General features: G+C 48.0%; 1 protein-coding gene across 1 annotated transcript; it reads right to left on the bottom strand.

Annotated features, from left to right (window-relative positions):
• Positions 1-10718: 10718 nt before the first annotated feature.
• Positions 10719-11973, bottom strand: LOC127314399 (uncharacterized). Its single transcript, XM_051344862.2, has one exon. It carries the CDS (start codon positions 11924-11926, stop codon positions 11018-11020), a length of 909 nt encoding a protein of 302 aa, XP_051200822.1. The 5' UTR covers positions 11927-11973; the 3' UTR covers positions 10719-11017.
• Between the last annotated feature and the right edge of the window lie 4612 nt (positions 11974-16585).

The raw sequence follows: 16585 nt of genomic DNA, 5'->3' as shown, positions 1-16585 counted from the left end.
CAGCTGCGTGAAGCGAAAGCACTTGACGAAATTCCTGTGTGTCCTCGGGAACATTTAGTCATCATAAGTAAAACAACCAGCTTATTCTTTGCTCTAGAAAGGATTGGGCCACTTGCTGCAATTATTATTACTGTCTTTTCTTTACTCATACTTTATTTATTTGCAATACCAAATACCCCCGAAAACTCGTTTGCTAGTGTTTACAGTAAATCCTTGATCAAAACTGCTTGTCAACACCTTCTGCTCCTCGTTGAGTTCGACACTCTTATTTATCGAAAGTACTACGATACACACCCTATACTTGTGGGTCATCAGAGTCATGCACGGATTCAACTAGGTTACAGGTAAAATCTAATCCATCCTTTCCTTAATCGACGTCTTCCTGCCTTGTCCGTCAAGGAATCGTCTCCTTCCATCTTTCCACCGTTGCAACCGATGTATTGGTCCATCTTGGACCGCGATGATTCTCATGGGCCCCATGTCGGGCTAGGGGAGGTAGGGCAATGACGGGTACCCGAAGGCTAATGCCCACATTATTGTGATTCATGAAACCATAGGGAAATACGCTTAAGGGTTCGACGAGATTGTTTTGGATTCGTTGGAAGCATCAGAGAATAGAGAAGAGGGAATCGGAAAGGGTTCTAGGAGAATCCGAATGTTTGGAGTGGTTCGAGATGTATCTCGGATCATCGAGAATTAAATAATATGATTTATATATTAATTAAGTGAATTAATATGAAATATATGTATTTATTTAACTAAGGGGCCTAGCCGGTCACCTCTCCCATTGTCCCCTTGTAGTCCCACATGGCTTAGCCATGAAGTGCACCCCTCCCCTTCCCCCTATATATAGTGAAGGGATTTGGAGAGGAACACACAAATTCCTAGAGGAAAAGTAGACCCCCTTGAGCGCCTCCTCACCCCCCTCTCTCTAATTTTCTCTCTCCCGCACGTGGTTCGTTGAAGAGCCGTGCACAGAGGGAGTACTCCACCCGGTACGTGGGAGCGCTGCCAAGATTCGGATCCAGAAGATCAATTTCAGGACCTTAGTTGGATCTGAGGCGGGAAGAGTCGTTTGGCACCATAAGCCTACGGGGCCTATGAGGTGCAACACTTGGATCCCTTGACGTCGTACGAGAGGACTTCGTCTCGACCTTTAGGTTGCGTCGTGTACGGCTACATCACCCATCAACTAGCGTAGTGCTGTAGTGTAGACTGATATATGATTCCAGATTTTTATTTGATGCCTTGCTGTTTGGTCCACTGACTTGAGTTACAGATCTGTCCTACGACACCAATGAAATTACTCTCAAGGTTGCATCATCGAATATAGTAACACATCTGTTCTGGATGGTGGTTGATCTGTGATGTTTGTCATTCGGATATTATCCTCTCAATTGATGCCTGTGTGTGACAGTGGAAGTTATATGCTATCCTGTGTCAGGGAAATCCAAAGGATACCGTTTCGTCAAGTTTTCTTCTGAAAATGAAGCCGCTGCAGCATCGGGGAATATGAGCAATGAGGTAATCATGTGCACAAAGTTATTGAAGGATAATATGCAGCACAGTTCTTTTCCTAGGATTATAGTTGTTGTTGCCATCTCTGATTGCTCATACTATCATGCTGGTTATATTTATAGATTAAGATTTTCGAAGGTACAACTACAACCAGCACCCATCATCATCCCTTGGTTTTCTTCCTAGGTTGCAAAATTTTAAATATGTCTAAATAAATTGTGATCTCTGGCATGCTAAAGGTGATTTAAGACATTGGTGACAGTCTGACCTGCCTTCGCTAGGCATTTTTGTGATTGCTGTTAGTGCACTCACTCCACCACTGAACCTGTAAACATACTATTTAGCAATTAGCAACATGTAACGGAACAGTTCAAAAAGTGAAGCTAATATTTCTGATTATTATTTGTTACAACGACATAATTTTTTATATAGTTGTTGATGAATCGTATTTTTCTGTAATCATATTTGATTGAGTCAATGAAGCTGCATCTATTCGTTTCTTCCCCGGAAACAAAATAAGTTTGCAATGAAAGTCCTTAATTGTTTTTTCTTCTTCTCCATCCATCCTATAATTTGGATGTAAATGTGATTTTTCAACCCCTGGTCCCAATATGTGGAGTTCTTTTTTTTCGATAAAGGATGCTTTATTACTTTAATAAGCAATTACATCCAGCCTCTGCATAACCAGGATGCACACAGCTGTTTTGTTGTCTCAAGTCCAAAAGGATAAAAAATAAAAACTAGGCGAGATACATATCGGAACGATGAATCATATAACGCCTAAAGTGTAGGTGGGGCATCTATCCGTAGACTATGCTGTCACCCATGTAGGGAAAAAGTATCTCTCGCCGTAGTCTCCAATCGTGTACAGACCTCCGTAAATAGCTGTCGGTTCTCCACTCGCTGTAGAGGTAACCATGAATGGAGAATACTTGTACATCTGTAGATGACCTGCAACAAAGAACAATTTTTGTCATTAAAGATTTTGTCATTTCTACATAGCCAAAGCGCCCAGATAACTGCTAGCGCCCCCACCCTAAGAAGCAACTTAAACCTTGAATCTATAGCATGAAGCCAATTGCCAAAGACATTGGCGACACTAGTTGGAGGATACAAGATAGACGCTACTTGGATGATAGACCATATAGATCTCGCGAACTGGCACTGGAAGAATAAGTGTTTGATTGTTTCGTCCTGATGACAAAAAACACACCGTGTACTTCCATGCCAATTCCGCTTAACAAGATTGTCTTTGGTGAGAATAACCCCACGACGAAGATACCATCCAAAATTTTTAATTTTTAATGGTGTCTTCATCTTCCAAATCTTCTTATTGTTGTCAACTGGTAAGTCAGAAAGAAGGATCGCATTGTAGAAAGATTTTACGGAAAAGGTACCATCTACATGAAGGTTCCATCTAAATTCGTCTGGTTCAGGTGATAAATGAATATCTCCGAGCCGTTGAATTAGGGTATTCCATGCCACAAGTCTTTGTCCAAGTAAAACCCGTCTGAACGTCACATTCGGAGGTGAGGTAGCCATTACAGTAGCAATGGTATCACCTTGGCGACGAGCAATCCTATACAGAGCAGGATACTATTCACTTAAGGGTGCATTGTCTAGCCAAGCATCTTCCCAGAACCGTATCTGTGCTCCATTCCTGATTGAGAAAGTACCATGGAGAAAGAATACATTTTTTGTCGCCATAAGACCAGCCCAGAAGTGAGAATCCCCAGGTTTCCAAACCACTTGGGATAATGTCTTCGAACCGATATACTTTCTCCGAAGAATAGTTTGCCAAGTCCCATCCTCAGTAAGTAGCTTAAATAGCCATTTACCTAGAAGAGCTGAATTCTTGACCTCAAGGTCATGAACTCCAAGCCCTCCTTGATCTTTGGGACTACAAACTATACTCCACTTAACCAGTCGATATTTCTTTTTCTCGCTGTCCCCTTGCCAAAAGAATCTGGATCGATAGTAATCGAGTTTATGCAGAATTCCTTTCGGTAGGATGAAGAATGATAACATATACAGTACCATATTTGTGAGTACCGAATTAATGAGTACCAATCTTCCTCCCAGGGACAACAATTTACCTTTCCAACTACTAAGGCGTTTTTGTAATCTTTCTTCCACTAATTTCCATTCCGCGATTGTAAGTCTCCGATAATGAATCGGAATACCCAAATAACGAATAGGAAATTGGCCTTGCCCGCAACCAAACAACTCTGTATACAGAGCCGTATCGTTTTGGGCATCACCGAAACAGAACAATTCGCTTTTATGGAAATTTATTTTCAATCCTGACAACTGCTCAAAAGCCGCCAAAATTAATTTCAGATTTTGAGCTTTTTCAAGATCATGATCCATAAACAGAATTGTATCGTCGGCATATTGAAGTATAGATCAACCACCATCAACCAGATGTGGAATCACTCCTTCAATTTGGCCATCAGCCTTGGCCCGCTCTATGAGTATAGCCAGCATATCCGCTACAATGTTAAACAACATCGGTGATAACGGATCCCCTTGGCGTAACCCTTTTCGTGTTTGGAAATAGTGGCCGGTGTCATCATTAACCCGGATTGCGACACTACCTCCATACACAAAATCATTTATTAGAGCGCGCCACTCTGGAGAAAAACCTTTCATCCTGAGTGTCTGCTGTAGGAAAGACCACTTAACTTTATCATACGCCTTTTCAAAATCTAGTTTTAAAATAACCCCATGTAATTTCTTAGAATGCATCTCATGTACCGTCTCATGCAAGACAGCCACTCCATCAAGGATGTTCCTTCCTTGCATAAAGGCTGTCTGTGATGGCTGAACAACATGATCCGCAACCGTATTAAGTCTAATGGTGGCCACTTTCGTGAAAATCTTGAAACTTACATTTAAGAGGCAAATAGGTCTATATTGTTGAATCCTTTCTGCCTCATTAACTTTCGGTAACAAGATTACTTCACCAAAATTTAGACGAAATAATTCTAGTTGTCCAATATGTGGAGTTCTGGCAGTCTAGCACAAGGTTTTCCTGCATATTATCACCTGTACATGTAACTATATATTGTGGCCTTTGGCCCTCACGGAATACAACTTGTCTATTCCTAACATGGTATCAGAGCCCCAGATCTCGAGTTCAAATCCTGGCTTTCACATGGTTTTCGCAATTAAGCCTAAAAATTGCTGTTGCCCCCCTCTTTAGCCACCGCTGATGCCCTGTTTCGGTGTGCTCACTTTTGGTTCAAGTGGCTAGTGCATGAAGCTTAACATGGCATCAGAGCCGGTTTTAGGGCTCTGCTCGTGACCGCCGCCGCTAGCTCGCCCAGGCCACCGCCGGTTCCCGTTCTAGCCGATGTTCGTCACTCGTTGTTTCCGCTCATCGTTCCGCATCACCGCCCAGCCGCGCGTCTGGGCCTCATCCCGCTCGCCGTCTCTCAGATCTTCCGCCCCCGCCTCGGTCTCGTCGCCTCGGATCGGTCCCGAGATCGAGATCGAGATCGGCTGCTCCGTCCCCGCCCGGCCTCTGCTGTCCCGTTCCCGCCCCGTCCCCGCCCGCTGAAGATCGGCCGGCTTGTCCCCGTCCGCTGGACCGAGCCGCCCGGCCTCTGCTGCCCCGTCGCCGCCCCTGGACCGAGCCGCCCGGCCCCCCGCGATCGCCCCGGGCCCTGCCTGCCTCGATCTCCCGGTCGCCAGCAGCTCCCCGTCGCCCGCCAGCTCGCCAGCTCCCCGTCACCAGAGCTCCTGCTCCCCGTCTCCGTGTACCTGCTCTGTGCTCTGTTCTCGATCGGAGCGGCCGTTTCTTATCTAGTTGACTTACGTCTGAGGTAAAAAAGAAAAAAAACGAAAAAAGAGCGAAAAAATAAAAAATACTATCGTCGGCTGTTGTTATCCGATGTCATCTTCCGCTGATCCCGCCTTATCTTTGGGCCTCCCTTCGGTACTTGGGCTTTGTCCGCTGCCTCCGTGTATGACGGCTAGCCATTCTTCATTGCCGTTTGCGGCCTCTTCACGCGGCTCTGCCCGCGCTTCACCGACTCCGTCTACGTCGGCTCGCCGCTCTATACCGACTTTCGCGGCCTCTTCCCACGGCTCTGGCCGCGCTTCGCCGATTTTTTCTCCCTCGGCCTGCCGCTCTACATCGACTTTTGCGGCCTCTTCATGCGGCTCTACCCACGCTTCGTCGGCCCGCCGCTCTACATCGACTTTTGCGGCCTCTTCCCGCGGTTATGGCCGCGCTTCGTCGACTCCGTCTACGTCGGCCTGCCGCTCTACATCGACTTTCGCGGCCTCTTCACGTGGTTATGACCGCGCTTTGCCGACTCTATCTTCATCGGCGTGTTGCTCTCTGTCGCCCCCTTTGGTGGCCTCTGTGCGTGTGGGTGATAGCTCCTCGTCGGCACCTGATTGTATGTCGACCTCTCCAGTCGTGCCCCTCTCTGCGCATGAGATAGCGCAGCTTCACTGCCTGCTTGATGCTTGGGATTCCAGTTTACGTCAGCAGCCTCGCGGCCCGAGTCTCCGCCCTCGTCCTCATTGCACCTACTGTGGCAAGGTTGGCCACACTTCCTCCACCTGCTGGACGCGGGATCCCAGTTTACGTCCGCAGTTCCAGGATCGTCAGTAGGCTGGCTCTTCAGGATCTTCTGCAGTTGCACTCTCAGATCAGGACATTCTCAGGGGTCTTCGTGGTCTGCTCGCTAATACAGACTCTTCCTCGCCGGGCGCTGCTGGTTCTGTGACTGGCTCTTCTGGCACTGCGCGACCACCACTTTCTACACAGTCAGGTACATCCCCGTGGTATCTGGATTCTGGAGCTTCCTTTCATATGACCTCTGAGTCCTCTATTCTGTCTGCTCTTCGGTCTCTTATTTCTCCTGTCCGTGTTGTCACGGCTGATGGTACCTCTATTCCTGTTTCTAGTAGAGGCACCCTTTCTACTCCCTCTTTCTCTGTCCCTGATGTTTCTCATGTTCCTCGCCTTCAGATGAACCTTTTCTCTGCTAGCCAGCTCACCGATTCTGGTTTTCGTGTCATTCTTGACGCTAAGTCTTGTGCGGTTCAGGATCATCGCACACAGGCCCTGGTTGGAGCTGGCCCTCGTAGCCGTAAGTCTCCGGGGCTTTGGGAGTTAGACTGGCTTCGTGTTCCTTCCGCTGCCACTTCATCTGCCAGTTCTCCTCCGGTTGTTGCCTCTGTCACCGGCTCTTTTCAGCAGTGGCATCATCGTCTTGGTCACCTTTGTGACTCTCGCCTGTCGTCTTTGGTTCATCGTGGCCTTCTGGGGTCTGTCTCTGGAGATGGGTCGTTACACTGTCAGGGTTGTAGGTTAGGCAAACAGATTCAGCTTCCCTATCCTACTAGTGTGTCTGTCTCTCAGCGACCGTTCGATTTAGTCCATTCAGATGTTTGGGGTCCGTCTCCCTTCGCTTCGAAAGGGGGCCATCGATACTATATCTTATTCATTGATGATTTTTCACGGTACACCTGGGTGTTTTTCATGCGCTCTCGCAGTGTGGTGCTCTCTATTTATCAGCGTTTTGCGGCCATGGTCCGCACTCAGTATTCCTCACCCATTTGCGTGTTCCGTGCTGATTCTGCTGGTGATTATATCTCCCAGCACCTTCGTGGTGTCCTTGCTGAGGAGGGCACCCTCGCTCGGTTTTCTTGTCCCGACGCTCATGCTCAAAATGGCGTCGCCGAGCGTAAGCATCGTCATCTTCTTGAGACCACCCGTGCTATGATGATTGCTTCTTCTCTTCCGCCACATTTCTGGGCTGAGGCTGTCGCTACGTCGGCCCACCTCATTAACATTCAGCCTTCCGCTGCTCTACAGGGTGGCATTCCTCTCGAGCGTCTCTCTGGTGTTTCTCCAGACTACTCGACTCTCCGTTCATTTGGTTGCGTCTGCTATGTCCTCCTGCCTCCTCGCGAACGCACCAAACTGACCGCTCAGTCTGTTGAGTGTGTTTTTCTCGGATACAGTGATGAGCATAAGGGCTATCGCTGTTGGGACCCTGTTGGTCGTCGGATGCGCATCTCTCGTGACGTCACGTTTGATGAGACGTGTCCCTTCTATCCTCGCCCCACCTCGGGTACTTACCCGGTGGATGATATCTCTTTTCTTCTTTTCCGGATGCACCCCCTGCTGTCCCTCCTCCCCTCCCTCCTACTTCTGATGCGCCCCCTTCGGCGCCATCCTCTCGTTCGTCTAGTCCACCTAGTACTCCTCGTTCTCCGGCTTCGGCTCCTTCCGATGCTGTCCCTTCTTCCTCTTCTTCTGATGACTTGTCTTCTGCAGATGAGCTTCCCCCTTCACGGCCTGTTCGTCAGCGTCGTGCTCCAGTTCGTTACTCTCCTAGTCAGTATGGTCTCTCTGTCGTTTCCGAGCCGACTTCTTATCGGGATGCCGAGCGTCATCCTGAATGGCAGCTTGCCATGGCTGAGGAGATCGCTGCGCTTGAGCGCACTGGCACTTGGGATCTTGTTTCTCCCCCTTCTGGTGTTCGTCCCATCACGTGTAAGTGGGTCTATAAAATTAAGACTCGCTCTGATGGATCTCTTGAGGGCTATAAAGCGCGTCTTGTGGCTCGTGGTTTTCAGCAGGAGCACGACCGTGACTATGATGAGACTTTTGCCCCTGTGGCTCATATGACTATTGTGCGTACCCTTCTTGCTATTGCTTCTGTTCGCCGCTGGTTTGTCTCCCAGCTTGATGTTCAGAATGCTTTTCTTAATGGCGAGTTGAGTGAGGAGGTTTACATGCTGCCTCCTCCTGGGTATTCTGTTCCCGATGGGATGGTCTGTCGTCTTCGACGTTCTCTCTATGGTCTCAAACAGGCCCCTCGTGCTTGGTTTGAGCGCTTCGCCTCTGTGGTGACTGCTGCTGGTTTCTCTCCTAGTCTTCATGATCCAGCACTTTTTGTTCACACTTCTCCTCGTGGACGTACTCTTCTTCTTCTCTATGTTGATGATATGATCATTACTGGTGATGATCCTGAGTATATTGCCTTCGTTAAGGCTCGTCTTCGCGATCAGTTTCTTATGACTGATCTTGGTCCTCTTCGCTATTTTCTTGGCATTGAGGTTTCCTCCACTTCTGATGGCTTTTCTATCTCTCAGGAAAAGTACATTCAGGATCTTCTTGCTCGTGCTGCTCTTGGGGATGAGCGCACGGTTGATACTCCTACGGAGCTTAATGTTAAGCTTCGTCCTACTGATGGTGATCCTCTTCCTGATCCCACTCGTTATCGCCATCTTGTTGGGATTCTTGTTTATCTTGCTGTCACTCGTCCTGATATTTCTTATCCTGTTCATATTCTGAGTTAGTTTGTCTCCGCTCCTACCACTGTTCACTATAGTCATCTCCTCCGTGCTCTTCGTTATCTTCGTGGCACGATCACTCGTCGCCTTTTCTTTCCCCGTTCCAGCTCTCTCCAACTCCAGTGCTACTCGGATGCTACGTGGGCGAGTGATCCTACGGATCCTCATTCACTTTCTGCTTACTGTGTGTTTCTTGGTGGTTCTCTTGTTGCTTGGAAGACGAAGAAACAGGTAGCAGTTTCTCGTTCGAGTGTTGAGGCTGAGTTGCGGGCTATGGCTTTGTTGATTGCTGAGGTGACCTGGTTACGGTGGTTGCTTGCATATTTTGGGGTCTCTGTTACGACACCCACTCCACTTTTCTCTGACAGTACATGTGCTATCAGTATTGCACGTGATCCGGTCAAGCATGAGCTGACCAAGCATATCGGTGTTGATGCTTTTTACACACGTGCTCAGGTGCAGGATGATGTTGTTGCGGTTCATTATGTGCCTTCAGATTTGCAGTTGGCGGATTTCTTTACGAAGGCCCAGACTCGAGCGCAGCATGATTTCTTACTCTCCAAACTCAGTGTTGTGGATCCACCATGAGTTTGAGGGGGGGTGTTAGATGTATATATCTGTATATTGTAGTTTCCCCATATGTTAGGGGGTTTTCCTGCATATTATCACCTGTACATGTAACTATATATTGTGGCCTTTGGCCCTCAGGGAATACAACTTGTCTATTCCTAACAAAGGAAAGAAGTCTCAAGGATCAGATAGGGATAAGAGGATAGGTTGACCTGGAAAAGAACCTGCTATCCTATTTGTCGATAACTGACTGATGGAAAGAAATTCCATCCTCATTGTTTATGGAAAAAGATCCAACTGAAGTTATTCGCAAAACTGTCATGTACATGCTTCCCCGTAACCGGCTGTGCAATGTAAGTGAAACATCATTTTCCGTTTGTTTCTAAGATTGGTCATATGTTCATTATTTTCTTGTTGAAGACATGCTACTAGCTTTATTTGCTACCTCATATTTGGTAATTTAGATTACTGTATGAATATTCGAGTTGAAGCTTCTATGAACTCTGTATGAACTATTGTAGCAACAAATCAACAATGGCCCTGTTGCACAAACCGAACACTTTTGTCATGCACCAGTTAATTGGTGATCCTGCTAGTCTTCTTCTTCTTCCCTAAACCGTGAGATACCGGTCTATATAAGCAAAATTCATGAGAGAAGTTCAGTCATATGTATGATGCAACTTTTGCTTAAGTTTGTGCAGTGGATTCCATACCATAATATCCCTTCCATCTTTGCTTTTGTGATTTACATGGCTGGTGTTTCGCAGAGTGAAATGCTGATAGGCCATGGTCTTTTTTTTTTTACATCTTTATGATTTTTTCTGATTGAATGAAGTCTTCTTTTCCTGGCCAACTCCGGTAAAATCAAGTTCGTGTGGACTTTGGAGATTGATGGTTTAACACCTGATGGGCATATTCTTTCCCTCTGTTTCCTTTCCAAATTGCCATTTAACACCTGATAAGAAATTCTTCTGAAGCTTCTGACGGATGGAATGGATTGGCTTCTGAGCTTGTTAGTAAGTTGCCTCCCGGAGTGAGTTAGTAAGATGTTCACTTCATGTAAAATTATACTCCATGGGTACTTTTCTTGCCGCCATCCGTCTCATGTAAACGAGCATCAGAAAGAAATTAAGAAACACACGTATCGTGATGCTAGCTAGCTAGACTTTGTGCTCTAACTGATATCGTTTCAAGGCTAACCTTGCACGACCTAAGCATATATATACAGATGGTTTTGGCCTAACACAATCCTTTTGGAACACCACTCAATTTAAATGATGCAGTCTGTAACATGATCAGATGAGAGATTTATGAATTCATAGGACACCGGTCCTGCTTTTTAATCTGACTGGGAGATTCACATGCTGATGAAATTCATCTGGCTTTTTCTCTATGTTTTTTCTATCTCAAGGAGTATGTTGGACGCCTGCATTTGCAAAAATGGCCATCCATCAGTAGTTTTGAAGATGATATATGCCATGTGTCTTTCTGAAGTTCAGTGCAATCCTTTCTGAATCGAAATGCAACCATCTGCAGTACTTCTTGCAGGGAAAGATTTTACACGCTCTGAAATTTGAAGCAGGACCAGGAACTCCAATAAAATCCTTCATTTGTTGCCATTGTATGGCCTCCACACATCAACATACTGGCGCAGCTGCGGCGGCAACCTAGCCTTCCACGCCGCTGCGGCCTCCTGTGGAGCGCACGCCGCCGGCCCGGTCATGGCGACCCAACTTTCATCCACATCCATCACGGCGACCATCCCGTCCCCGAATGCTGCAGCCATCGCCCGCAGCGTCGCATCTTTCACGGCCTCGCCGTCCCTCCCCTCCTCCTCCGCCTCCACGAAGCCCCCGCCGCAGTTCACCATGACCATCCCACCCCGCGCCACCATCCCGCCTATCCGGCGCCAAGTGGCCGCTTCCTGGAGCTCCGGCAGCACGCTTCCGTTGGCGAACAGATCCACCAGCACGCCGCCGAAGCCTCCCGGCACGGCCTCGGCCTCCAGCGCGTCGCCGACGTGGACGACCAGCCTGTCGGCGTGGCTCTTCTCGAGGTCGGCGAGGCCGAAGAAGTCCCGCGCGACGGCGATGACGGATGGGTCGAGCTCCCAGCCGTGGACGGACAGGTCCGGGTAGAAGTGGAGGAGGGCGCGGGCGGCGGAGCCTGCGCCGAAGCCGAGGACGGCGAGGGATGGGCGCGGGAGGAGGGGCGGGACGGCGGCGAAGACGTCCAGGTAGGTCCGGGTGAGCGGGCAGCGAGGGAAGGAGACGGAGTGGATGTTGCCGGGGCCGTCGAGGAGGAGGAGGCGGGCGCCGGCGAGGGGATGCCCGGTGGCGCGACGGGAGACGTCGGCAACGCGGATGTGGTTGTGCGGGGTGCGGAGGTCGGCGACGAGCTGAAGCTCCTCCGGGAGGGGGTCGGTTCTTGCCGCGGAGGCACGTGTGGTGGCGGTGAAGTGGAGACGACGGAGGATAGGAGGTCCCGGAAATGGAACAGCCACCAGGAATGCCATCGTCGTCAGGCCAGCTAGCACTTGTTTTTTCAGTTCTTCTACCGCTGCAAAGCGATCTTGTGATAACGTGCTAGGGTGCTAGAAAAATAAGTAAATATTTGACTAAGTTTTTTAAGTGAGAACCATTTGGCGAGTTTTATGGATTAGGGAACCAGTTACATTGTTCATCAGATTAGGCAATACTCCCTTCATTCTAACATACAAGGCTTATATTTTTCCTATAAAATCAAGTCAAGTAAAGTTTAATCAAACTTTAAGAAAAATCTGTGAACAAATATGACATCCTATTGATATCATATGAAAATAGAGCTAATAGCACCACACATACACAAACTTGTCTATCATGTGCAAACACCTCCAACTACTTGTAAAATGTGTTCCACTTGTCCATAAACTTGAGTGTCTGGTGCAAAAACATCCAAAGAGTCCGAATTGGACAGTTTGGCGCCACGTTGGCGCAGTTATTTTTTGAAAAATACCCTCAACAAGGTTGAATAGCAGTTGGAGGTCCTCAAAGCCGGTAAGCTCTTATAAATATAGACCACAATCATCGTTTTCTGTCTAAACTTTATTCATCTCGCCGCTTATCTCTAACTTCTCAAAACTGATATTATCTAGCAATCTTTAAGTTGAATTTATTCACATAAAAATACTCCATCTACGACTTGTTATCATCAGCGTGAAATCAAACTCCCGATGTTGGTTGACGTCGGCGTTCTGGAGGCACGCGTGGAGAGTAGTATGTCATGGCGCCGAGGACCTTGTGCCAGACCCCCCGATGCCGCATCCGCGTCACGCTGGTCCAAGAGCCGCTGCGACACACTGGTGGACTCCATCCAACTTCACGACCTTACCGGCGGGCAGCGACAGAGTACATGAGAGGTGCTCGTCTCGCGTCAAGGGGAGTATGAGCTGGCGCACGGAGCGGCACAAGCTGTGCACGTCGGCGTTTGTCGAGTGGCTTGTGCAGCGCCAGGAGGGCTTCCACCACTGGTTGCTGGAAGGGGACCTAGCGGCTCATGGATCTGGCGTGGCCGACACAAGTAGAGACCGGGTGCGAGGCGGAGCTCGCTTGCGTGCAGAGGAAGGGAAATGGCCATGGCTCCTCACCCCTCCTCTCCGCACACGACACATCCTCAAGATCCTCGATGGATTCTAGTGAAACAGATGAAGAAGGAGCTGATATGTGGGTCCCTCTAAAATTTAGAAATAGCCCCCCCAACAGTTAAATTCCGCTTGGTTGCGATCTCTCTCCTCTTCCACGTCACCCAAACAGTGGGACCCACTGTCAGATTCTTCGTTAACACGGTTAAATTGCCAAATCAATGCACATTGCAATGTTTTTTTTGCATTTTCGATCAATATTGGTGGTTTTTCTAATTTGTTGCTCTAATGTGGTGGGTTTTTGGAATTAACTCTCAACAACCAGCTGAAAGTGCCTGGAGCCCCCATGTGTGGTTTTGGTAATTAATGACAATCCCTATGGACTAATGTTTGCATTGAATAATATTTGTAGGTGTTGTCCATAGGCAAGGCTTGAACCATATGTTGGCTTCAAGGTTGCAATAAGAAGAAATTGACAAAGATCTAGTAACAAGTATGTATTGAAGATGAAGATTAAGTGAGCTCTCATGTGTATCTTCAAGACATCAACATAATGAAGAAAGAAGAAATGGTGTGCAAGTTCAAGATGAGACATATCGAAGAGATCATATGCTTGAAGCTTGCCATCCATATGGTGATCATGGATATGTGAAGATGAGCCGAATAAGAAGCTCTCCCAAAGTAGATTATGAGGGAGCACTCACAAGACTTCATCAACCAAGCACAATCAAAAAGGCGTTCCACCTTGTTGCGGTCAAGATCGTCATCATCAAAATCAAGTGAAATGCGAAAGAAGTCCATATAACCCCCCTAAGTATTGGGTTTTGGGCACTAACCCCCTTAAGTTTGGATTGGAGCATTTAACCCCCCTAAGTATGAAATACCAGACAAATTGCCCCCTCTGCCCACTTATGGCTGTTTTCGTAGCTGTTTTGCTCCACCTGGACAGTGGTTTTGCCGCCGGCCTGGAAGACTGTGTTGTGCGCGCATCCACTTCGTCGCAACAAGCTTGCCCAAATCTCTCGAGCAGTGGCTTTTCTGCGATCGCTTGCCATTCGTTGCTCGACTGCATCCGCTCCAAGCCAAGCAGCGCTGCAGCTGTCCATCGCCACCAAGCCAAGCTGCTGATTGCTTTTCTTTTCTTGCGCGCGCACGCCACAAGCGCGGCTCCCGCATGGCCGCATCGGTCCGTGGCCGCTTCCCTTAATCTGAGTGCCAGGCCACCACAAATCCCAGCACCGTCCAAAATTACTCTTTCCTTTGCCAAAATTTCTGTCCAAATCCTTCCGCCGTCGCGTTCCAGACTTCCGGTCGAATAGCTCGGCAATATTCTCCAACTCGCTGCACAGCCGTTTTCTCCTTCGTTTTTCGGCCGACCAGGCTCCTGCCGCGTGCACCTCCTAGCTCCAAGCCTCCAATCTCGTTTTCCCCTGTTTTTCTTTAACGAAGCAACATGAGCGCTATAGCTCTGCACAGTCCGGCCCTGACTCCCTTTTCTTCCTGCTCGCGCAAGACACAAACGCCCCACTCCCTCGCCAATGCGCGTGGCCGTCTTCTCTTGCTCTCCCTGCCCATGCGCGACGCCGGCCTCGATCCGCTCCCGGCCTTGGTCTTCTCCAGCACCACACGCCAGCACACCTCCATGTCCCTGTGCGCATCCGTCGAGCAGCCGAGTCGCTCGCCCGAGCCACGCTTGCCCCGCCTTGCGCCAGCTCCATCAGATCCCACACGACGCAGATATCCAGGCTTGCGGCAAAACCACTGTCCACTTGGAGCAAAACAACCATGGGTGGCCGGAGGGGGTAATTTGTCTGGTATTTCATACTTAGGGGGTTAAATACCCCAATCTAAACTTAAGGGAGGGTTAGTGTCCCAAACCCAATACTTAGGGGGTTATATGGACTTCTTTCAGTGAAATGCGCAAGATTAAGGTTTGGTCTTGATAGGGTTTCTTTCTTACCGGTCTCACGCTTTAGTTGGGAGACCGGGTTATAGGATAGTTGCCGCACTACCAAGAGGCCCTAGAGTGAGTAACTCGATTGTATCATTTGGGGTGAGGTCAAACCTTTGCATGCTTGCATCATCTTTCTTGGTTGTCTTTTATATCTTATCCATGTGGTGTTTTAGAGCTTGTGGTTATTTCCATGACAACCTCTAATTCATCGAAAATGGATTATGCATGGATCATTTATTGCGTTTTCCATATTGGAGGTTTTACTGGTTGTCTTTCCTAAATAGGTTAAACCTTTTTTCCATTTAGTTTTACACTCCCTTTCTGTACTATGATGGTTCTCTGCATTATCTTGTAGAGTTTGATCCTAGATTAAAAATGAGCCCAAGATCATCAAAATCGGAGTCCGCATGCTCTAGTTATGGTCGTTTCATTTTCAATTGTTTTCTGCATTTTCCAGGGACGGAGACTTCGGTCTAGGGCCGGAGACAACGGTCTCGGGGGCGCCAGAGACCCCGTGAAGTCCCCGGTCCCCATAGCCTCACTTTCTGGTGGTGTTGGGGGGGGGGGGGGGATGGAGACTCCGGTCCTAGACCAGAAACTCCGGTCTAAAAAGGCTGTAATAGTCATATTTAGTGGGGTGGACGTATAAAAGGCCCCCCTTTCCCCAAGGTCTGGTTGCTTCTTCTACTCTCTTCCTACTCCATTTTTTACCTTGATAAGCTTCCTCTCCCTTTAATGCCTCTATGATTCCTGCACCTATTTGAGGGATAAGTGAGAGGAGATCTAGATCACATCTTGACCAATAAAATCCCTCTCTTTGTGAGGGGAATCCACTAGATCTAGATCTTGGAGAAATTTGGTGTTACTCCCCTTATTTGTTCTTCCTAACTTTTTCCCCAGACAGCTTTTGTAGCTTTGTTGGAATTTGAGAGAGAAGGATTTGAGCATCTTTGTGGTGTTCTTGCCTTTGCATTTGGTGCATTGGTTTGAGTTCTCCACGGTGATTCGTGGAAGTGAAAATGAGAAGGTTCTTCCTCTTGGGTTCTTGGGCTCACTAGTCTTTCAACGGAAAATTCGTTCAACCAGCATGCTGGATGATTGGGTCGGCACGAGCCCCCGAGGACGGGGTGGCTCCGTCAAGCTCCTCGATGGATTCTAGTGAGAAAGAGGAAGAAGAAGGAGCTGATATGTGGGTCCCTCTAAAATTTACAAATTAGCTACCCCAACAGTTAAACCCGGCTTGGTTGCGATCTCTCTCCTCTTCCACGTCACCCTAACAGTGGGACCCACTCTCAGATTCTTCGTTAACATAGTTAAATTGCCAAATCAGTGCACATTGCAACAAATCAACGCAATAGCGATGTTTTTTTTTGCATTTTCGATGAATATTGGTGGGTTTTCCAATTTGTTGCTGTAATGCGGTGGGTTTTTGGAATTAACTCTCAACTGCCAGCTGAAAGTGCCTGGAGCCCCATGTTTGGTTTTGGTAATTAATGACAATCCCTATGGACTAATGTTTGCATTGAGTTATATTTGTAGGTGTTGTCCATAGGCAAGGCTTGAACCATATGTTGGCTTCAAGGTTGCAATAAGAAGAAATG

Source organism: Lolium perenne, chromosome 7, assembly GCF_019359855.2.
Source record: "Lolium perenne isolate Kyuss_39 chromosome 7, Kyuss_2.0, whole genome shotgun sequence".
NCBI classification, from domain to species: Eukaryota; Viridiplantae; Streptophyta; class Magnoliopsida; order Poales; family Poaceae; genus Lolium; species Lolium perenne.
This window is presented reverse-complemented; position numbering and strand designations above follow the sequence as displayed.

Bases quoted from the DNA above. Each gene is read 5' to 3' on its own strand.
- LOC127314399 (XM_051344862.2), bottom strand. From the start codon at position 11,926: ATGGCATTCCTGGTGGCTGTTCCATTTCCGGGACCTCCTATCCTCCGT.